Source organism: Punctularia strigosozonata, assembly GCF_000264995.1.
Source record: "Punctularia strigosozonata HHB-11173 SS5 unplaced genomic scaffold PUNSTscaffold_4, whole genome shotgun sequence".
NCBI lineage: Eukaryota > Fungi > Basidiomycota > Agaricomycetes > Corticiales > Punctulariaceae > Punctularia > Punctularia strigosozonata.
Window position 1 is genome coordinate 2235631 of NW_006767436.1, and position 21357 is coordinate 2256987.

At 57.1% G+C, this 21357-nt stretch overlaps 8 protein-coding genes across 8 annotated transcripts; 4 read left to right on the top strand and 4 right to left on the bottom strand.

Annotated features, from left to right (window-relative positions):
- Positions 1–60: 60 nt before the first annotated feature.
- PUNSTDRAFT_64949 (uncharacterized protein) lies at positions 61–1243 on the top strand (the record flags this gene model as incomplete). Its single annotated transcript, XM_007382442.1, has 7 exons — positions 61–170; positions 221–406; positions 460–549; positions 601–807; positions 857–969; positions 1022–1158; positions 1208–1243. 7 exons carry the CDS (start codon positions 61–63, stop codon positions 1241–1243), a joined length of 879 nt encoding a protein of 292 aa, XP_007382504.1.
- Positions 1244–1449: 206 nt separating this feature from the next.
- PUNSTDRAFT_133054 (uncharacterized protein) lies at positions 1450–2792 on the bottom strand (the record flags this gene model as incomplete). The annotated part of the gene is made up of 4 exons (XM_007382443.1): positions 1450–2454; positions 2503–2626; positions 2683–2733; positions 2782–2792. 4 exons carry the CDS (start codon positions 2790–2792, stop codon positions 1450–1452), a joined length of 1191 nt encoding a protein of 396 aa, XP_007382505.1.
- An 88-nt stretch (positions 2793–2880) lies between these two features.
- PUNSTDRAFT_100923 (DLIC-domain-containing protein) lies at positions 2881–4894 on the bottom strand (the record flags this gene model as incomplete). The annotated part of the gene is made up of 5 exons (XM_007382444.1): positions 2881–3536; positions 3596–3960; positions 4014–4298; positions 4348–4593; positions 4645–4894. The coding sequence occupies 5 exons, from the start codon at positions 4892–4894 to the stop codon at positions 3036–3038; spliced, it is 1647 nt and encodes a 548-aa protein (XP_007382506.1). The 3' UTR covers positions 2881–3035.
- Positions 4895–4974: 80 nt separating this feature from the next.
- PUNSTDRAFT_64015 (type 2A phosphatase activator TIP41) lies at positions 4975–6116 on the top strand (the record flags this gene model as incomplete). Its single annotated transcript, XM_007382445.1, has 4 exons — positions 4975–5282; positions 5355–5655; positions 5732–5899; positions 5958–6116. 4 exons carry the CDS (start codon positions 4975–4977, stop codon positions 6114–6116), a joined length of 936 nt encoding a protein of 311 aa, XP_007382507.1.
- Positions 6117–7236: 1120 nt separating this feature from the next.
- On the top strand, positions 7237–9713 carry PUNSTDRAFT_65546 (alcohol oxidase; the record flags this gene model as incomplete). Its single annotated transcript, XM_007382446.1, has 13 exons — positions 7237–7348; positions 7399–7429; positions 7483–7533; positions 7594–7751; positions 7803–7909; positions 7965–8166; positions 8227–8412; positions 8462–8529; positions 8587–8928; positions 8983–9061; positions 9111–9343; positions 9395–9514; positions 9573–9713. 13 exons carry the CDS (start codon positions 7237–7239, stop codon positions 9711–9713), a joined length of 1830 nt encoding a protein of 609 aa, XP_007382508.1.
- A 372-nt stretch (positions 9714–10085) lies between these two features.
- PUNSTDRAFT_125583 (LNS2-domain-containing protein) lies at positions 10086–14163 on the bottom strand (the record flags this gene model as incomplete). The annotated part of the gene is made up of 9 exons (XM_007382447.1): positions 10086–10836; positions 10891–11118; positions 11184–11423; positions 11477–11619; positions 11678–11866; positions 11925–12276; positions 12333–13236; positions 13300–13882; positions 13954–14163. The coding sequence occupies 9 exons, from the start codon at positions 14161–14163 to the stop codon at positions 10119–10121; spliced, it is 3567 nt and encodes a 1188-aa protein (XP_007382509.1). The 3' UTR covers positions 10086–10118.
- An 860-nt stretch (positions 14164–15023) lies between these two features.
- PUNSTDRAFT_119820 (uncharacterized protein) lies at positions 15024–19050 on the top strand (the record flags this gene model as incomplete). The annotated part of the gene is made up of 6 exons (XM_007382448.1): positions 15024–15111; positions 15162–15196; positions 15253–16542; positions 16598–17245; positions 17279–17832; positions 17885–19050. 6 exons carry the CDS (start codon positions 15024–15026, stop codon positions 18819–18821), a joined length of 3552 nt encoding a protein of 1183 aa, XP_007382510.1. The 3' UTR covers positions 18822–19050.
- A 250-nt stretch (positions 19051–19300) lies between these two features.
- Positions 19301–20699, bottom strand: PUNSTDRAFT_112781 (alpha/beta-hydrolase; the record flags this gene model as incomplete). Its single annotated transcript, XM_007382449.1, has 7 exons — positions 19301–19551; positions 19606–19699; positions 19945–20074; positions 20127–20187; positions 20244–20265; positions 20324–20497; positions 20550–20699. 7 exons carry the CDS (start codon positions 20697–20699, stop codon positions 19301–19303), a joined length of 882 nt encoding a protein of 293 aa, XP_007382511.1.
- Between the last annotated feature and the right edge of the window lie 658 nt (positions 20700–21357).

Sequence of the window (21357 nt, forward strand, 5' to 3'; positions counted from 1 at the left end):
TGTAAGGCCAACTCTGCCAACCCCACAGTTCAGGCTCAGCAGACTCTCTCAGGCTTTCTCATGATCAAAAGGCGAAACCGACCGCATCAGCCCGTACGCGCAATTGCTCCTCGGGATGGGGAGAATGAGGCGGCCGAAGTACAAGACGAAGCCGGCGACGAGGAGCTAGGGTCTGCTTCATCCTTCGCACTTTGTTGTTTATGTGTTCAATCTTCCTCAGCATATCTGATCTCATCGAGCTCCGGAAACTGAGGCGTGCGCGGGAGGGCATCGATGCCACAAAACTCACCGTCGGAGATGCGAAGAAAAGGCGCAAGAAGAAACAAGGGGAAGACGAGTCAACCGTCGATTCTGGCGGATTGAAGGCAGGAGCTGCCCTAGACAAGGATCACGACGACGAAGATGAGTGAGTCCTGATTTCAGCTACATTATTGTTCCGCTGTGTTTCACTGTGACCAGAGAAGACGACAAAGAGGCGAAGGCGCGACGAGCCGTCCGTACCAGTAATTTTACCCAGCAAACGAACACCCTGGATGTCGATAGACACATGTCGGTCGCGATACACTCATATTTAACGACATTTTCACTCGAGCTTGATAGGATGGCATATATCGAAGAGAATATGGCCAAACTCAGAGGCGCGAAGCGGGAAGAGAAGAGCGACGATCCAGCGGATCCGTATGCCGAGCTAAATCGACTGGCAGACAGATACAAATTCTCCAAAAAGAACGAGAAGGAAGAGGAAGGGAACGTGACGAATAGCTTGGCGATGCTCACCGCAATCCCAGAAGTGGACCTGGGCATGGAGTAAGTCGACTGCCCCCCAATATCAAATACCAGCTGAGATTTCATTGAGTGCTCGTCTCAAAAACATCGAGGAGACCGAAAGAGCAAAACGGATTGTCGCTGAGGAACGGAAGGATAACCGAAGGAAACGCGAGGACGAGGAGCAGATTCCCGGTTCCAGATGTTAGTTCGGTGGCTTCGCTGCTAAGCACGAATCTGATATCTGTCCGCGCAGTCTACCGGCCAAACCATAACGCAAAGACGGACGCTGAGATTCTGCGGAATGCCAAGCTGGAAGCTATGGGGCTTCCACCGCAGGAAGAAAATCGGCGACCGCACAATGAACGAACACAAATGGCAACAGACGAGATGGTTTGTCGTTATGTTCTTTATGTTGACATCTTAATGATTGCCCGCTCAGGTGATGGAGCGATTCAAGAAAAGGATGAAAAGATGATAATAGGCTGTAGTATACTCATGATTGTTTTCTGTACGTGGACATGCTTTGCGCTTGATATGGATATGCAGTGGAACTAGGCACTCTTAGTTTATTCATTCAGCAGTGCACTCAACAACACCGACACTCCGGTCGCATACACATGTACAAGGGAGACAGCAAACAAGAATCCACGATAAACCACAGGCTCTCGTATGTACTGATCCTTAGAAGTCCGCAGGAGGAGTAACAAGAGCATAATGAGTGTCAGGCGCGGTTTGCGATGCGTTGGTCACGCTCGTTGATGGCGTCTCGTGGACGGGCAGTTCAGCCGTGCTTTCCGACCACTGCGTCTCGAAGGAGCGTCGCGGTGGTAGCGATGTCGCGAGCGACTCCGGTGCGCGAAGACCACCTCTCCGGAGGCGCGGCGCGCTACTGCCTGAAGAAAGATTCGCCGGACGAGTCAACATGGTGTGGATAGACGGAAGTGATTGTTGATACAGACTGGGTCGTGAAGATGAGGCTTCGTGGCCGGTACCTGACTGGATCTCCGCATCATGCAAAGCGGTTGTCCGCATGCTAGGCGGGTCATCGGATGTATTAACCTCCTCAGATCGCTGGGATCTGCTGAACGGGGAAGGTCTCCCAGCAGGTGAAAGCCTCGTACGAGATGCATAGGACGACCTGTCGGAATTGGAAGGTTCAGATAAATGATTGCGCTCTGCCTCAAATTCCCGAGACTCGTGGCGGCGCTGGAGACTATGGGCCTCGAACTCGAATGGTCGATTCCGAGAATTGCGTCGAAGGGATGTCTGTCGGGTGAGGCTCGTTGATAGACTTCTCGACGAACCCAGAGCCCATGTGCTGCGTGGCCTTGGTAGTGATGGGTGGAGATTCGAGCGTGTCGATGCTGAGCCTGAGCGGGGAGGTCCAGTTGAGCGGCTCGGCTCCTGGCTCATAGCATCGTAGAGCGCGGAAGTAGTGTTGGTGGCACCATCAAGGATAGAACCGAAGTCCTCTCCTTCGTCTTCGTCATCCATTCCCATTTCCTCTGGGGGGTCCGTGAGGTATTCGGTAAGGAGGCCGCCCGTGGACAGGTGGCTATGTCGCAGATGACCAGAAGGACGGTGAATGCAATGTGGCGATCCCAAAGCGCGCAAGGTGGTAGCGGTACGCTCAGCAATTAGGCGATGATCCGCGCGACTGCGCCGTTCACGACGATCCGCAAGTTCCTGGAGAAGGTCAGTGACTACGGCACGCTGCAAACCGGCCATGCACACCTTGACCAACACCTCTATCATGGTTGCCGTGAACGCGTCCGACGTGTCAAGGTCCTCCACTAAGGTTTCGTAACTGATCACGGGCTCCCCTTTCTCCAAGCTGAGACGTTTACAAGCTCCAGCACTATGTAGATACACTTTCAGCGCTCGTGCAGCAGAATAAGAGCGTGCAGGACGGACACTAATGTCTTCATCTTGTGTGTGAAGACGTCGTCATGATACTCGAGAGTCCTAGAGCATGTGTGAGTCGTTGTTACATGCAAATGACCGCAGACAGACCATTTGCCCATGACGGTCGGGTTCTTTGGGTTATAATATACTGAGCCTGCCAGTGCCACCAAGGGCCCTTGGGTTGTCGATATGGTTGGGAAGAAAGCTGGGAATTGTTTACTGTTGTATGGAAATTGTGGCGTCAATTTGGTTCAGCTCCGCTGCAATCGGACATCGCATTTCCGGAGAGAAATCAGGAGCCCAGTCACGAAATGGTAACAAATTATGGTTGGGTATCGGTGCAAGAGCAGATATCGTACAATTTACGAGCCATTGCTCTCCTCCGTCCCATTGGGTTTCGTTGAAGTAGACCGGGAGATGTTGCCACCAGCTAAGGCTCGGTCTTTAGGTGTCAACAAGCTTTGGAAGAAGTTGTGAAGCACTTGGTGCTGCGTTTGACCGCCAGCGGAACCAGGTGTGGTGGGCGAGATAGGCGAGGCAGCCGAAGCCCTTCCCGAGCTGGCACTGGCGGCCATGGCAGATGCAGATGGCCGTGACGAAGTACGCTTGCCAGCCACACTGACGTTTAGCTTGTCGCTAACACCCCCGAGCGCACCACCCTCCATCTCGCTCAGCGCTCGCTCAACGTTCGGTAAAGCAAAGCTACTGCTACCGAGGGGACCGACAATACCCATAGCGGGTTCCGCAGGGTTACGGAAGGCACCTCTCGGATCGCGATCAGGCTTCTTCGCGTTCTCGTCGTAGTGTTTGGCAAGGAATGCTTGCTCTGGCGTGGGATTGTTGAAAGGCGGTAAAGGCGGGGGCTTTAGCCAAAGTATAGCTCAGCCGCATAGCATGTGTGTGCGAAGGTGCAGCAACTCACCTTCGGTGCTTGATCCGGAACGAGTGCATTGAACAACTTGCGGGCTCCTGGCTCTTCCGAAGGTTCCCCGTTCATGGCGTCCAAATCGCGCTCCCAAGCTTCGCCCCATGCCTTTGGATCAAAGCCTTCGCGAAGCACTGTTATCTTCCCCCAGCTATCCCAGCCAGCAGGCACTACAATGCGATCGCGGTCCAGCGTATTCGGCTTGTGTTGGAAAGAGAAAGGATTACGAGCTGGGGCCAGTCCATCAGCGGACGACATCCCTGATGACGGCGCTGGAGGGACGAAGAGGAGATGCAATGCATACTGCCTAACCACCTGTAGAGTGGCAGGCAGTGGTGTTGTGTAAAACAGAGCCGCGCCGTCTGGTGGAGTCGTGAGCGCTGGCGACAACCACAAGCGGTGTGAAGCCACGCACACTTCAGACATATCGTCCTGAGTATCTGCATCACGCTGTCTGTACGTTCTTCCCATTCACCACCTTTACCCTTCACCATGCCTCCCATGCCCGAGGCACCTACACCAACCAAATCATTGTTCTCGTCGATCAAATCAGCTTTCGTGCACACGACTATGACCGGCACACCCGAGGCATTGTGAGTCAGTGTACCTTGACCCAGCGGGAGTAGCGTGTCCGAATGCGTGGCTGCTGCGGATAGAGGTTCCGAGGAGGGCTCCGCGTAGTGCTGCAGATAGGATTGCACTGCGCAAATCAGTCTCTCGGTCTCACCAAAATCTTGTAGTGTACATACGTCTCTCGCGGTTCTCTTCGCGAACAATCTCCAGGTCCCGTGAACCATCACCTTGAGTCCAGAACTCAACCCACACAAGCCATTTGAGTAATTGCTCCACGAATGTCCATGGTCGCGTCCAGTCTAGGACAATAATGACCGCCGTATGAGGCAAAGCAGAACGCGGAGGTAGAAAGTGGGGTAACAAGGCGGTATACGATGGTGCTGATGATGGTACGGTGTACACCGACAGCCTTGCTAAGGTATCTGCTCGAGGTTGAACAGTCGCATACGTTAGAGAGGTCTGGAGCGGCTCACCTTCGTCGGCGTCATCGCGGACATCTGCCCAGTCATAACCAAGCGCGAAATCTTGACCCTCTGCAGTGTCCTCCTCGGGCGGTTTTTGAAGTAGAGCGGAGGTCAGTGATGACTTCCCGGCAGAAGGCTCGCCAAGGATAAGCACGTTCTTCGCGGGTATAGACCGAGATGAGGAGACCGAGTCTAATATCGAAGACCACAGATCCTGTGGAGGTGCCTCCGGCGTCGACGAGCGCGAGTTCAAGTCCATGGCTACACGCAACGCGGTCAATGCGAAATGCAAGACGCGTCTCAACACGCCGTTCTCTACTCAACGCTTGCAGACCAGTGATGGCATCTTCCACAGATCTACCTGAGCACAAATTGCTCGAGTCTCCGAACTCCCGCACGATACAAATAAACGGATGGTCCATCACAGCGTGCACCAATCCGATCGCTAGCGCTGTCGATGCCGACGCCCTGCAAGCTCAGCTGGGCATACCGTTGCCGGAGATGACCTTTGCACACAACGTGCTTACACTAGAGCACCGTGCTTCAGGATGGAAATACGCGTTCAGAACCGCCGATGCCCTTGCAGGGGTGCGGTCTGGAGATGCACAAGAGGGAGACGGCGTCGTCAAGGTCGGCTACGCAGATGCGTGGCTCAAGAGTCGGTGAGCGTCCTCGATTCTGGGCTATGTGCACCCGAGGTCTCAGCCCCATCGGCGCAGTACTGGATCGTCGTCTGCTATTCCGTTACCACAAACGTCCGCCACCAAACAGTACGACTGGACTTATACTACCGTTTACTCCGGTCACCTTGAGGCTATTTCGCCGGATGAAGTCGACGAAAAGCCCGTGATTGCGCCAGACGGTTTTATTCCATGGCATCCCGCAGATCCAAGCGATCCGTTGCAAGCCATACCCATTGCCGAACTGAGCAGACGCGACCCTATTCTCTTTTACGCGGAGATCCCGGTTTTCGAAGATGAACTTCACGACAACGGTGCCTCCCATCTGCTCGTCCGCATCGTTAGTTTCTCTTCTCATACTAGAGGCTCTAGTCTAATCTTCACTGGCTACTGTCGCTCCATTGCATTCCCGATAGCGTGTGATGCCCAGCTGCTTCTTCGTCCTAGCGCGGTTTACCCTCCGTGTGGACAACGTTCTGTTCCGCATGCACGATACCCGGATATATCACTCCTTCAGTTCTTCGCCGTCAAGAATTGTGCGCGAGACGAGTGGATGGGAGGCGCCGTACGACAGAGTCAAGCGGGTTCGCGTGCATCTTCCGTCCTCCATTATGCATTTCGGCTGATCCAGAGCCCTTTCAGCAACTTTCGCGGCGCGATGATTTGACACCGCTCACTGATCCCAACTGGGTAGGTCACGTCTTGAGCGGCATGCCTTCCGATGCCTCGCAGCGCCAGGGGGCAGGTACAGGATGGAGAGGACTCGGAACTCGCACGGAAGTTGCCTTGCTAGCCGAGTGACATAAGTATGGTACCTAGGTCGCGAACTTCGGTGAGCACATACTTACATACTATGACCACAGGTTTGGGTATAACTTGAGCGACGCCGCGAGTCTAGGGTTTGTGCACGCCTGATGTTTGTCTCCTTCGCTGCACCGATCGTGGCGTCTTGTTCTGCGAACGCCATCGTGATGGTTCTCTGCCGGCCACACGATCGATGCGAGGAATTTTCTAGCGCAGGCTGCTCTAGCCGAATATCGCGTTCTCAGCAAGCTGCCAACGGCACTGGCTCATGGGTTTGTTGAGGCCAGCTTGTGATAGCGAAAAAACGCATTTAGATTATCGCAGCTCCAGAAACCCTTCGTGCGCGCCTTGTATTGCCAGAAGGCCCGTAGGCCTCGCGGTTCATTTATATTCTTTCTGCCTCTGCTCTGCCGACCCGGAACGGATCGATAGATCACCGGCTTTTAGGCCAACGCCGCTGACCAACCACTGACCTACAACGGTCGATATGTAAAAACTCCCGGTCTCCCTCACGGGTCAGCGATGCAATAGAGCTGATTTGCAGCCAATATTTCTCCACGGAAACCCTCGATCAACTTGCTTCTCCACCAATGAGAGTGCGAAATGAATTCGTCTCTAATATTTATCCGCTGCAAATCAGCTCTAATGCGCGTGTTGACGGACTCTCCGCCCTTCATCCATCTGAACGTGCGCCCCACCTAGCGCATGCCGTGACGAATGCCAAATGGGGGATCGTCCAGCCAATCTTGGTTCATTCTTCACTCGTGCCCAGCTCGTATCCTGCCTTTCGTATCCGTGAATGGTGGGAACTGACCTGATCTTGTTGATCTTCATTTCACACACTAGGTCCGCTGCAGCCGGTTATGTGTGTTCCTGGGCCGGCTGGCTATCCGAAATACGCTGTTCCTGCCTAATCCTGGGGCGCATCTCCTCGGTGATTTCGTCCCATTTCTCCTGTGGTTTTCGAGCCCGACGCTCACACCGTCAAGAATGAGCCCAGAAGGTGATCTTTGGAAACCTGCATTAATCCCGTTTTAGTCAGGCAGCCAAGATGGGATTTCTATAAGAATCGGTCCCAGATACGAAGAAGCGGCTGCAAGACACTCGAGATTCGAACATGCAGCTCCTCGGTGCGACTCTTCTCGCCGTCATACCGGCCGCCCTCGCTGTTGTCTACGACGATGTCTCGCAACTACCTAGCTCGATCTACGATTTTGTTGTCATTGGTGGTAAGTTGGTCGACGTACTGTATCATTACGTGGACTCAACATTCGTCAAGGCGGGACTTCGGGGCTTGTGGTAGCCAACAGGTATATAGTTTTTTACTTCGCTACGCTAAAAGCACGCTCAAGCCATCTACCAGGCTGACGGAAGATGCAAACGTGACTGTCCTCGTCCTTGAAGCTGGAGTGACGTGAGTTTACGGAACATTGATTGGAATGATGCTCACTGAAAGTTGTTCTGTCCGTATCAGGAACCACGGCGTGCTGGACTCGGAAATTCCATTACTAGCACCTGCTTTATGGGGCTCCCAATATGACTGGAACTATACGACTACCCCACAACCAGGTTTAGATGACAGAGAGATCCCATATTTCCGAGGCAAACTTCTCGGAGGTAGCAGCTCGATCAGTAAATTACTTTGAAGCTTGCGCTCTCCGACCTGCGCTAAATTTCAATTAGACTTGATGGTTTATACCAGAGGTTCTGATAACGATTGGGACAATTATTCTGCAATCACCGGGGATTCAGGATGGTCTTGGGACAGCATACAACCCTGGATTCGAAAGGTGGAACCATCTCAACGAATCATGCTATCTGGTACTAAAGCGCCGTCTGTGGTAGAACGAGCTTTTCATACCGCCAACACCCTCAGTGTTTGACCCCCGATATGATCCACTGGTGCATCACCAAAACGGTCTCGTGGACGTCAGCGTGACGAACTACTTCTGGCCGTCTGCCCCGCGTGTGATCAAAACCACCATCGAGCAGCCGCTGCAATTTCCGTACAGGCTGGATGCTAACGACGGCAATGTTCTGGGAGTCGGTGAGCTTTCCAGTTCTGTATCTCCTACCCGAGCTTTTCTTGACCACATACATGGTATAGGATGGGCGCAAGCGACAATTGGGAATGGCACCAGGAGCAGCGCAGCCACAGCGTATCTGGATGGCTTCACGACCAGATCGAATTTGCATGTGATGCTACATGCTCAGGCAACGAAGGTTTCAGCCAGCTCTGCTCAGGATGGAATACCGGTATTCGACACGGTCGAGTTCGCTACCAATGCCACAGGTGAGAATGAAAGATCCTAACTCGCGGCATCGTGTGACCATTTTGTTAGGTCCAAGGTATACTGTGGTCGCGACGAAAGAAATCATACTGGCTGCAGGAACATTCAATACCGCGCAGGTACATCATAGAACTCAATTTCCGACTTCCGTACGTTTAATCTGCTCGTTGCTCTAGCTGCTTCTCCTGTCGGGTATCGGGGACCCACAGGTCCTCGCCCCGCTCAACATCACGTCCGTTGTTAACCTTCCAGACGTCGGAAAGGGATTGTCCGACCATCCGCTCGTTCCAGCGTCCTGGACGGTAAACTCGAACCGCACGTTCGAGACCTTCCTCGGAAACTCGACTAACTTCGCTGCCGCACTCGCGCAATGGGAAGCCACGCGTACCGGGCCCTTCAGCTTCACGCTGCCCGATATGTACGCATGGGAGCGCATACCGCTCAACGACTCCATCTTTCAGGGCGCCTCCGACCCGTCATCAGGCCCCCACTCTGCGCATTACGAGTTCCTATTCGCCGTACGCTCGGAAATCTACCCCGCTCGTTTGCTCTGCTGCTGACACGGTTTATAGAGTGGCTTTGTCGGCGGTGCTGCACCTAGCGGGCTGAACTTCTTTACGATTGATGTTGGTGTGATCTCGCCTACTGCACGTAGGTGGTCACACGCAAGTTTTCCGACATTGACTTACCAACATAATAGGTGGCACTGTGTCTCTTCGATCCAGTGATCCGTTCGATCCTCCGCTGATCAACCCCAACATTCTCGGCACCGATCTGGACGCCCAGATCATGGTCAAGGCCCTGAAAGCTGCTCGTCGCTTCGTAGAGAACTCGCCTGCATGGAATGGATATATCATCGCGGAATTTGGCGCGTTTGCAAATGCGACGACAGATGCGGAGTTATTGCAATATTCCAGGGAAAACGCTGGCACAGTGCGTGCGCGCATTTGCATTTCCCTTGCAAGGGATCCTTATACGTGACAGATTTTTCATGCTGTCGGGTCGTGTCAAATGACCGCCAGCAACTCATCGTCTGGGTGCGTGGACCCCGACTTGAAGGTGAAAGGGACGAAAGGCCTCAGGATCATCGATGGTAGTGTTTTGGTGAGTTACACCCTTCTGATCCACTGCCAGCGTGTGGCATCCTGACTCCAGCGGTCAGCCATTCGTCCCCAGCGCGCATACTCAGGTTCCTATCTATATCATAGCGGTAAGTTTCCATATCGATAACGTGGATCAACCTTCAATCAGTTTACAGGAGAGAGGCTCCAGCCTTATTAAGAATGACTGGAATCTCGCCTAGCCTTCCATAGGCGGTCGCGGCCTGCTGCTCATTAGCAGTAAGGATGTCATCCTGAGAATCAAGCGCTATCATGTTGCCACAACAGCTGCGACGTTGTACGTTTACAGCCGATTAAGCTTGAAACGGCCCATCGTATGAGGGACGATGAAAATATGGCGTCCTTGTCGTGTATTGTTGCTTCCTTCAGCTGTCGTCGCTATCGTTATGCCATGAATGACTATCCTTGTACCTGTTACCCGTGAATTGTCTTCCCCATATTTGGAGCGGAGTGTGGGATACTTTATACTGATATTCTCAGGCAATGCAGAGCGAAACGAAAGCTCATGCGGTCGTGGTAGGGTTTATTCACACAGGCTAGGTGCGGAGCGAATGGCGTCCAAGGGGCAATAGCATAATATCCTCAACCTATAGGAAGGGTACATTCTGCATCTCGCCAGCAGCAAGCAGATCCTCATCGAAATCCGCCTCCGCAGGATCCTCCTCGTCAGATCCTCCCTCATACCCGTACCCAACATCCGCCTCACCCTCTTCGAGGTTGCCTTCCTCCTCCTCGTGCAGCCCGAACTGGTAGTCGGCCTCGGAGCCCGGGAGCGATCCAGGCATGCTCTCCATACTCGTCCGCCGCTCCCTCTTGCGCCGCTTGCGTGCCCAGTCCTCGCCCGAGTCGTACTCGCCGTCCTCATCCTCGGAGCCGGATTCGAGGAACGTGGACGAGGACACGGGGCTCTCGCTCCGCCTGCTGTCGCCGACTGTCGAGGCGGAGGAGAGGCCGAGCGTCTGGCTCAGGCGCTCGAAGGAGGACATTTGCCGCAGCTGGGCGTCCTTGTGGCGATGACGCTGCGACAGCGCGCGCTCCTCCGCGTCGCCCGCTTCGGTCGCCGGCGGTGGAAGCTGGAACGATTTCGGCCGCCCACCCATGAGACTGAGGTTACGTAGTCTGGCCAACGTACTCTGGTTGGAGGTGTCCGAGCGTGCGCTCAACGCTGGCGACGGCGGCGACAGGTCGGGCAGAGGGATGTCCGGGATCGGGGGTTTCCAGTAGTTGAAGTCCGTGAACTCGGCTTGCCATTTGCGCTGCACCGGCGGGAACATCTGATCCACGAGGTCCGTCATGTGGATGTAGCTGTGGTTCACGTCAGTTAGGTGACTGTTTACGAGAACCAATTCCGTAACCTACGATGACTTGTAACCAGCGAGCTCGAGGAGCTCCATCTTGACTTCGCCGCTCGAGTCGATGGTGAAGATGCGAGAGCTCGGAACGTTGACCGAGCGGTACGACAAGGCGTCCGTAATTCGGTTGCCGAAGCCAGCGTAGAACGGGTTCCGATTCGTTTCACCGAACAGGCGCTGTATGTCGCGTAGACAGGCCATCTTGAACACCTCCGGCTTGCGCATGATCACCTCCCTGAGAGTATAGACAGTCGTTATCAGCCGTCTCTGCTCGCGCGACCCAAGCAATAAGTTCAGTACCGATGCAACGACGCGATTAACCGGTCCGGGCTCATAATAACGGGGCCTTCTGGAAGCTGATAGTCGTTCTGCTTGACGCCCTTGAGATAATCTCGGGTCGAATCGGCCTGTCCTATGGCGCGAGAGGTGAGATACATGATCTTGTAGCCATTCCGAGTGATGTCCGTGTACAGCTTGGCGACGCCCGTATGGGTCCAGTCACGGCCGATCATGGTGAATACGTGCCCGAGCGCGTCTGACCTTCGCCACGGTGAACTGTTGTAATTCGCTCCCGAGCAGAGCTAAAAACTTACTTGGTGATCGTCCCGTCAATGTCAGATATCACAATCAAGTCCGTCGACTCCCAGAGGAAGATCCGCGCAGTGCAAGCGACAGCACCAGAGGCGGATAGGGAAAACGTGATGCTGTTAGGCCCAGCTCTTAGGTTGAGCGCTTTCTAAATGATCGGGTCTTACGGTTAAGACACGTCCTGGATAATAATGGTCAGCACATACCAGCTGGTCGGAGGACAACCGGAGCGTCTTCACGAATTTCGTTTCTTCCGCGGAAGGAGGTGAAGGTGAAGGCACTCGAGCTGGCGCCGTCAGTGATCGGCCGTCGTGCATCGGCGGAGCAGAAGCGACCGACGGAGCAGGCGAGGCTGCAGGAACCGGAACTTGCTCAGATTGCGTTGCTCTGACTTCCTACATATGCGATGCCCTGTGAGGCGCGCAAGGTTCAAGGAGTTATTAGCCAGCTTACCGTCTCTAGGGGAGTAGTCCCCGCATGCTTGAGTTCCGGTCGTCTCTCGCCACTTGTCGCGGCAGGATCCGTCGTCTGGCTCCGGCTCCACCACCGCGTCATCCACGCTGACGTCCTCCGCGACGCCTTGGGTGACGCCGCCTGCGGCGTGTTCGATCGCTCCCGCTCGTCGCCCGAAGACAACGGATCCTCGCCGGAGGAGAGCGGTTCGTCGAACTCCGCGGTCGCGCGATCTTCTTCAGGAAGCGGGGCGAGCGAGCGCGAGCGCGTAGCGGACTCTTCTTTGCGCGCCGCGTCGCGCCAGAGTGCGAGAGCCTCCATGAGCGGAGAGCCGTCCTGGCGGGTGATATACCTGGGAACGGGTTAGCTGTCATGTACGAGGATCATGTTCCTCAGGGAGCGACGCACTTGTCCTCCGCCCACCGGATTACGAGTCCGTCGTCTTGCAACACACCATCGTCGTCCAAGAATCGTCTCCAGTTCACCTTACCCTTTTCGAACTCCACCGCCGCGTCAACCTCGCCCCACTCGCCGAGCACATGCCCGGTCTCCGCCTGGTCAGCGCTCTTTCCCGCGTTCCTCTTCCCCTTGGTCCCGGCATAGCTGGCGATCGCGGGGATCACGCTGAGCTCGAACCACACTCGCCGCCCCTCGATCGCGAGTCGAAAGCGCGTCGTGTCGTTCCGCTCGGGCAGCAGCCGCCCGCCCGCCCCGAATGCCACCTCCGGCGGCGTCGTGACACGACCCCGCTGCTCAACACCCTCGAATTCCGGCTCGCGGGGTACGCTCCGGCTCCGTTTCGGCCTGCTTCGCTCGTTGTCCGAGTCGCTGTTGACATTGCCGTTCACGTCGCTGCGCATGACGGCCTCGATACCACGGCCGCTGCCGATGGACGGGAAGACCTCTTTTGCAGGCGAGCGCTGCGGGAACGCCCCCCACTCCCACAGGTATTCGTCGTCCTCGCCGGCGCCTGGCGGGCGCAAGGTCATGTTGGAAGACGTCTTGACGCGGGTCGGGCTGCGGCGTGTAGGCGAAGAGATGAAGTTGGACATGGAGGCGGCGGTTGCATGATGGGGGCGGTGGGGAGGCTGAGAGTGGGGTTGGGACTCGTCGGTGTCGAGAGGGGGTTCGGAAGTGGCGCGGATGAAGGGCAAGGGGACGGAATCGGGTTCGGTTTCCGGCGTTTGGGGTGCGGTCGAGCTAGGGCCTGCCTCGGGGCTTGGATTGGAGGAGGCGTAGTCATGTTCGGTGATGGTAGATTCGGTAGACTCTCTGCGGGGTGCATGATACCCGGCCCGGTCGATCACAACATCTGGATGACAGAAGGGATGGTGTTCAGTTGGCGATCCAAGAGTACGAGGCGAAATCTGCAAACCTCCGGCGTCCACGATCTCCGATGGTTGCACTGCTTCCGGATGCGCATCCGGTAACGCCTCGTCTCCCTTGTCGGCGGAATGCTTCCCATACAAGGCCTCGAGACCGTCTTCCCGAAGGTGCTGGTGAACGTTTCGTGCGGCTTCCATCCTGTCCTTCAGACGATCCTTCTCTTCCTTGTTCGTCTCCACCGCGGCGTGGGCGACGGCTTTGCCGAGGGTAACGGTGTCGGCCATGAGCGACGTTGGGTTGAGAGCCTTGAGCACGTTCTCGGTCGCACTCTGCTTCTCGTGCTCCGCTTCCGGGGTAGCAGAGGCGGACGGTCGAGCGGAGGCGTCGAGGTCGAAGTCGGGCACGGTAGAATCGTCTTCGGAGGGCGAGACGGGAGCGCCGAAGCGGCCGGCTTGGACTTCCTGGCGGGATACTTGGGCGTTGGATTGGCCGGGCTGGGTAGCCTCGAGAATGGGGCTCGTGATGAGGTCCTGGGGCACCTCGGCGTCGGTCTCGAAGACGAAGAAGGCCTCGCCTGCCTCTCCGATCTTCATGTTGTACGGCACGGGTCGACCGTTCACGGAGACATTCACCTAAGCCCGCACAGCGCCAGCACGATTTTGATTATTACGCGAGAGAGTTGAGAAGACCGTCGTGGGCTCACCTTCTTGTCCCCGGGACGGAGAACCTGCCATTTTCCAAAGCGGACGTGGAACGGCGAACATCGGAGCTCATGGCCGCCGTCGTCGGTCGGGTTGCGGACGACGATGACGTCGATCGCGCCGGTGAGGGTTGCGGGGTTGAGCGGGGGCAGCTCCTTGTAGTACTGATACGGCGCGCTGATGGCGCTCACGGCGCCGCGCAGGTAGTTCATACGAGTCGATCTGGCGGTCGGTCTATGTCATGCGAATGTGTCGTGGAACAGAGTGCAGGTGTGATGCGTGTGTAAGATTGTGATATGCAGAGGTTGGTATATGCGTGCGAGCTTGGTCTATGTCAGGATTATGCGGGGACCGGCGACGGCGGACGAGAGCGGGCTGCAGCGCTGGAGGCAGCCGTACGGGACAGGACACGGCCGCACGCCGAGCTTCTGGCGGGCGTATGCGCTCATCGTCATAGCAGGTGCATGTGCATGTGATTCTTTCAGTACGCGGTGGCTGTGTCATGTCATGAGCGCAGCGATAACACTGACACAGTGACAGAGACGAAAGGACGACGTTCATCGTCGACGAGCGGCTCTGTCTACAACGGCGACCGTATCAGAGTCTGTGCGTGTCAGAGACGACTCCTCGACCGCGTGGCTGGCCTGGCGAGGCGACAAGGCGACATCGGGGACGATCGTCATGCAGGAACTCGAAGTCGCCTCACGATCTTCACTCCGGGTCCCAACGAGCTACGATGCTACGCTCGCCAACATTGCGCCAGCATTACCCATGATAAGATGGCTCGCACCAGCAAAGGATGCCACGAGCTGGACGGCCGGCATCACCTGACCCGAACGCGTCCTCCTGCGGACCCACAAAGTCACACAAGTGCACAACAGCAAATCCAACCAACGACTGAAAATGGCAACGCGCCGCCGCCCCGCTTCGTTCTCTCTCGTCTGCTTCGACTGGTCCACGTCCGACGCCTCCCCGACGACCCGAGGCCTCCTACGGTGCTCTACGCTCTCCGCCTACGCAACTACGGTCCCTACCACGACTCTCTCCGACTCACACGACCCAAGACCTCAACATGATTCCGCTCGTGCCGACGCTCGCACTTGCGATGCTCTCCTTCATATGCTCAGCTTTTGTCATTCTGCGTATAGTAATTTCCATCTGTACGTATCGTGGTTCGTCTGTACACGTCGGCGCTCATGTCCTTTCGCAGTGCCTCCTGGTCCATTCAGCAGACATGTCCCTCCTGTATGCGTTCCTTTTCCTCCTCCTCGTCACCACAAGCCACTCACCTCAGCACGCAGTCCGAGTTTGGACTCCCTAACTTCCGCTCTCTCACCCCGGCAGATAAATCACACATCTGGCTCGCCACGTGCGACCTCGCCGCGCTCGTCCTCTTCGTCTGGCAAGCCATCGACGAGACGACCGGCGGCCCTCAAGACTTTGCCGCCGCTACCGACGCCGGTTCCGCCGCCCGCCTCTGGCTCGCGATCACCCTTCGCCCTACGTGTCTCCTCGTGGTCTCCGCTCTGACCCTGCTACACGTCCGCCTCGGGCGCCCGGTCTCCTTCGGCTGGAAGCACTGGATCCTCTGGGCACCCTTAATCATCATGGTCGCCACCGGCGCTGGCGTCGCCACCACGCTCGCGGCCATCGACAAGTCGAGCCTGTTCGTCGGTCTCGCCGCGTACTCGACCGCCGTCGCCGTCCTGTCTAGCGCCTGCTTCGTCTCCCTCATCGCCACGCTCGTCATGATCAAGCGCAACCTGACCCGCTCCGATGGCCCCACGGACCAGTGGCCGCCCATGCGTCAGGTCGAGGAGAAGCCGCGTCCGTCGTTCGCCACGGAAGACGTCGACGGCCTCCGTGACGGCAGCTCGTGGATCACCTCCAACGCGAGCTCCCGCCGCGACTCCATCTCCGCCTTCTCCTTCTCCACCCATCACTCGGTCCGCCCGCCGACCCCGACTTCCATGCGCATCAAGCGTGCCATGGCCGCGTCCCAGCCCTCGGTCGCGCCCAAGTCGTCGTTCTGGTTCGGCCCTGCGACCCCGGGCACGGCGCCCTCCGGAGCGCGCGAGGCGTCCGTTCCGCCCGTGCCCCCGCTTCCGTCGCCGTACGGCCCCACACCCATTTCGCCTACCGGCATGGCCATCAACGACGACGTCGACCCGTTCAGGCGCGAAGAGACGCCGATCCCTCCGGAGCATCACCACCACCAACGACTCCGCATGGGCTCGCAGACCTCGTGGCTTACCTCCAACTCGGGTAACTCGGAGGCCACGCTCTCCGCCTGGTCCTTCCCGACGACGCACGCCACCCACGCGGGCGCCAACGAGTACGCTGCGGTCCGCCCCAACACTCCGGTGCCTAGCACACCGTATGCGACGGAACTGCCCCCGACGTCTACGGCTGTCTCGCGCCCCATCACCCCTGCGTTGTCCAGTGCTCAAGTGTTGGGCGGGTATGGCTATGCTCCCGAGGCTGCTCGTGCGGAGAAGGGAGTGGGTTCTATCGCCACCGTCCCGTCCGGAGACCTCGACGTCTCCGTCTACCGTACCGTCGGTTGGCTTGTCACCATCTGGGTTCCCCTCGTGAGTATAGAGCGCTATCGTTCACAGTTGTTTCCTGACGCGTCTCTTCCCATAGGCTCTGGCGCTTCCTTACTTCTTCGCGGTCTCGCCCCATGGCGTTACTCCGTCCGTCGCCAGCATACTCCTGGTCCTGTCGTCCACGTTGTCGTCGCCCATTTTGGCCTTCAACATCCTGTTCCGCTCGCCCATCCCGATCCCCTCTGGTCTTTTTGAAAGCTACAGCGAGCCACCGTCGATCGTCAACCGTGCCCCGTCTCCCGGAGGGCTCGAGCGCCTCTCGCGCGAGTACAAGCGCAGCGGGAGTGTGACCGTCGTCGAAGGCAAGCGCAGCACCGACGTTTGGCTCGTGAACGGCGACGCGAAAGACGGGCAGGGCAAGGTTGGCCGCGCAATGGGCATGCTGCAGCCCAAGCCGAAGTTATCCGTCATGCCAATCCAGGACGAGGAAGAGCCCGTTACGCCCCCGTTGCCGATCCAGTACGAGGATACTCCCGCGCCCACTGTCCCGCCGACGCCCGCATCTGCGACGAGCGCCGAGATGGGCCGGATCCGGAAGGAATCGAAGGCGTCATCGTACTACTCGGGCGCAGACGCAAGCATCCAGCACGCCGCGCGTGTCATGGTCGCGCAGAAGCACTACTCCGCGCTCGCAAAGACGTTCGTGCTCCCTCCCTCGCCCGAGCAACGTGCATCCATGGCTGCCGTCACGGGCTCGGCGCAGGTTACCGTCGTGCAGGCCGCCGCGGTTACCTCCGCGGCCAGCGGCGTGCGCCTCATCAACACCACCGGCCACCTGCGCTCCCGCTCTACCTCGTCTGTGAACAGCGCCCAGATGCCGCTCAGCGCGCCGCCGAACTTGCCACTGCCCCCCACACCGCCGTCGGTCAAGAACGCCCGCCTCGCCAAGATGCGCAAGACGCACAAGCGCTCGCAGTCCTCGGTCTCGCTCCCGACCGTCCCCGGCGCGAACGACTCTGGCTTCTCCTTCGGCGCTGTCGATGACGTGAACCAGATCGACGCTCTGTCTGCCAAGGTGCTCCCCATCCTCGTCCCTGGGCTCAAGGTGGGCGAGGGCATGAAGATCACGCCGGACTGGAACCGGCCGCGGGCCGGCACGCTTGCGCGCCACGGCAGGGTCTCGGACGCGCCGACGTCTCCGGGCAACGGCGACTGGTCCAGCATCGGCGAATTCTCGTCTCCGGAGGTGCACTCCACGCCGCTGAAGAACGGTCGGGGGCTGCGGACCAAGAAGGTGTCGGGACACAAGCGGCACCATTTCAGCATGCCTAGGCAAGTTGCATGCTTTCTTATACCGGATCGACTCACTGACATGGCGCGTTAGCCTCAGCCTGGGAAAAGACGCTTTCCATATCTCCAATTGGGAGATCGAGCAGGACGTCAATGTTGCCACGGAAGAAGGGAAACGCCACGACGCGCTCGCCATGCCACACCTCCTCGACGTTGTCAAGGAAGAAGACGAACGCCGGCCGGTCTCCCTCGACGTCCCCGCCGGTGTCGACACCGCTCGCTCATCCCTGTTGACGCTCCTCGAGAAGGCGATCGCCCCCGTTCCTCCGTCCGCGAGTTCGGAAGTGACCCTGTTCGACTGGGACGCCGCCACCGGCCCGCAGGCCGAGAGCACGCCGCACGACCATAAGGCGCGCGCGAGAAAGGTGGCGCAGGAAGCGGTCCCGCCGCTGCCCACTGCTTCCACCCGCCGGTCGAGCATCGTCTACGTCCGATCCGACGACCAGCCCGCTGTCGGTACGGAGCGTCCGCAGTCGAAGCGTTCGAGCATCGTTTACGTGAAATCGGGCGACGAGAACGCCCCTCCGGCGGAAGGCGCTAATGTGCAAAGGTCGACCTCCGGTCGCTTTGCGCAGTGGGGTGCCCGCGCCGTTCGCCCGCTCAAGCCGAAGGCGAACAAGGGCAAGGTGTCCCCGCCGCCGTCCGGGCAGTCATCGTCGCCTACCGGCCTTCGTCCGCTCTCGCTGCTCCAGGAGCGCAACGCCAACGTGTCGACGGAGAGCGCGCACGGCGTCCGTCCTCTCACCCTTGGTCGCAAGAAGAAACTGCAAGAGGGTATGGACCCCGTTGCGGAGAACGCAGCGCTTGCGGAGGTTGGCAACACGAACGCTGGTCTGAAGCCTCTGAAGCTTGCCCGGTCGGAGACGGCGAAGAAGCGCGGATTGCTGATGAACCACGCGGGCGTCCCCGATGTGGTCGTCCGGCCCCCATCTGCCAGCGAGCACGTCGGCTTTGGCTACAGCTTCCGGTAAAGAAAAAAGAAGGGAAAACATCACACTCAGAAACTTACCCTTCGGGGGACGGCTCATCAAAGTCTGCTCTTTCAAAATTCGTACGCTGTCCTATGTTTTTTTTTGCTACGCTGTCTATGCTCTCTCATCTCCTCCCCATCTCATCATGATCCTGAAACCGAATGTATCGTCAATCTGCTCTCCCCGACTCGTCTCCATGTCATATGCTGCTAGTCTCTCGTCCATTACGCTTACTCCACTCTCGCTATGTTCTCACGACATTGTCATCCACGCTTTCTTCACGCTGCTCTGACGTTTTACCTCCCTTCTTGACGAAGTTACTACGACGCGTTGACGCGTGCTTACTCTTATAGTCCTAACTTATTCGCATCGAACTTGCAGATACTTCGGACTGTATATACCCCAGCTTGCGCATCTTGGCCAGCGCGCGAAGCGCCTGAGCAAATAGAACATGTTCTGGTCCTAGCGACCTATCTCTATCACAACTTGGCCGCGACCGGCCTTTCTCCTAAAAGATGGACACTGTCGAGAAAGTCGAGCACGGTTTGCGTCACCGCATCTTTCGCTTCTATCATGATCCAGTGTCCACATCCCTCCACCGACACCTCCCGCAAAGATGGCACGAATTTGTGTGCACGGGCGACGACGGGCCGTAAGCACGTGGGATCCTCGGTGCCCCATATCAACAGAGCTGGTAGCGAAGCGGGCAGGGTGGTTGGCAAGTTGGCCGCTGACACAGACCAGAATGATGAGCGCGCGACCTCTCTCCAGACGTTGTCCATACCTTTCTCTTCCTCGAAGCGGAGTCTTGCAGTACGATAGTAGTTCAGTGGCCCCCTCATCGCCCCCTCAAAGAAGGAGCGGTAATATTGCGTTTCCTGCGGTGCCGAGCGTCAGCTTCTCTGGCTGTCATCGTTCCTTGATATCAGGTGGACGAACCTGAGGGGTCAGCAGGAGGCCATCTGGTTCGAGTACGTCATCGAGGGTCATAGCTAATTTACGACTCCCGGGTGACAGTATCCCATGACCGCTGCCTGGCTTGCGATACACGCGGCTCCAAAACGCGAACAGCTATAACAACACCAGTGAGATGGCACGCGAGGATCACACCGTTCGTGCTCACATTGTCCTCTATTTCTTGCGTGGACGATGGGTCCGCAAAGTAGACTTGGTATGCAAAGTTCGAGTAACGTCGAGCCATCTCTTCCACGGATATGTACTCGGGAGCTGGAGGAGTGTACGGGACGGATAACCTGGCAACCCCAAAATTATTGCCATAGTGAAATCTTAGCTCACAACACTCACTGGATGAGTGCGATGATCCTATCTGGGTGCCAGAGAGCGAACCTCGAAACCGTGAAAGAACCTGCAACGACAACATGGTTAGCGTTGGATAGCGTGGTATCGAGAACGTGGGTGCACCCCAATCGTGCCCGATCATAACCTATACAACATGATCAATGACCTCGATGATGCAGAGCAAAGGAGAAAATATGACTCGCCGCTTTCCGTACGCCAATATGATCTAACAAAGCGACAAGGTCCTCGCACAAGCGCTTCGTCGTGTAAGCTCCGATATCGTATGGCTTGTCTGTAGTGCCGTAGCCGAGCATGTCGGGAACGACTACGCGGTAACCGCGTTCCACCCAAGGGCGGATTTGATAGCGCCAGCCATACTGAGACGTCAGTTCATTAGTAGGAAACAGACCATCATAAGCACCCAAGTACCCAAAGATCGGGAAACCCATGCACGCAAACGAGCGTCACAATCGATGCATGGTCGTACGTCAAGGGCAGCTGATCGACGTAGTGATATTGCCGACCGGTAGAGAGCAAGATGGATTTATGCACGAAGCTCAGGGGATCAGATGGGTCCATTGCAAAGATCTAGGTGGATTGCATCTCTTGCGCTCGTTGGTATGGGTGCATGTTTGGAACCGCTAGTAAGTAGTATAAGCAAAGCCGGAACCGGCGAACCAGGTTACCAAAAAGCCGAGCATGTGAAATGCAACGTAGGTTTCGCCTTGGCGTTCTTCTGCCTCCGGGGGCGATGCAGAGTAGAGCAGTCATATACGCTCCAGGGGTGCAATCGAACCTCAAACTGTTCATGTTTGCGTGAATATGCAAGACGATGCTCGGAGGACTTCACCGTATGTACCAAGGAAGAAACTTGGGCTAGTGTTGCCGCCAAGTTGAGTTGAAGTCAATTCCAACTCAACTCAACTTGCAAAAACGACAACTCAACTTGGCTTGTGGGCCTCGAGTTCGACTTGCGTGAGCTTGCGAGTTGGCACTGCTGTTATCCCACGTTCAGCGACACTACCGATTGGTCCATGCAGAGAATCGGTTCACACGATGAAAACGTGGCCTTGGCTGAACGGCTTGATTGTCAGGGTGCCAAACATTGACCTGCCACAGCTCAATGTCGCCGCTAGGTCCGGTCGCAGGGTGGGAAACTGTCCGCCAACTCGCAAGCCGAACTCACAAATTGGCTTGTCGTAACTTGATAAGCAAGTTATTGCAATTTTGTCGACTC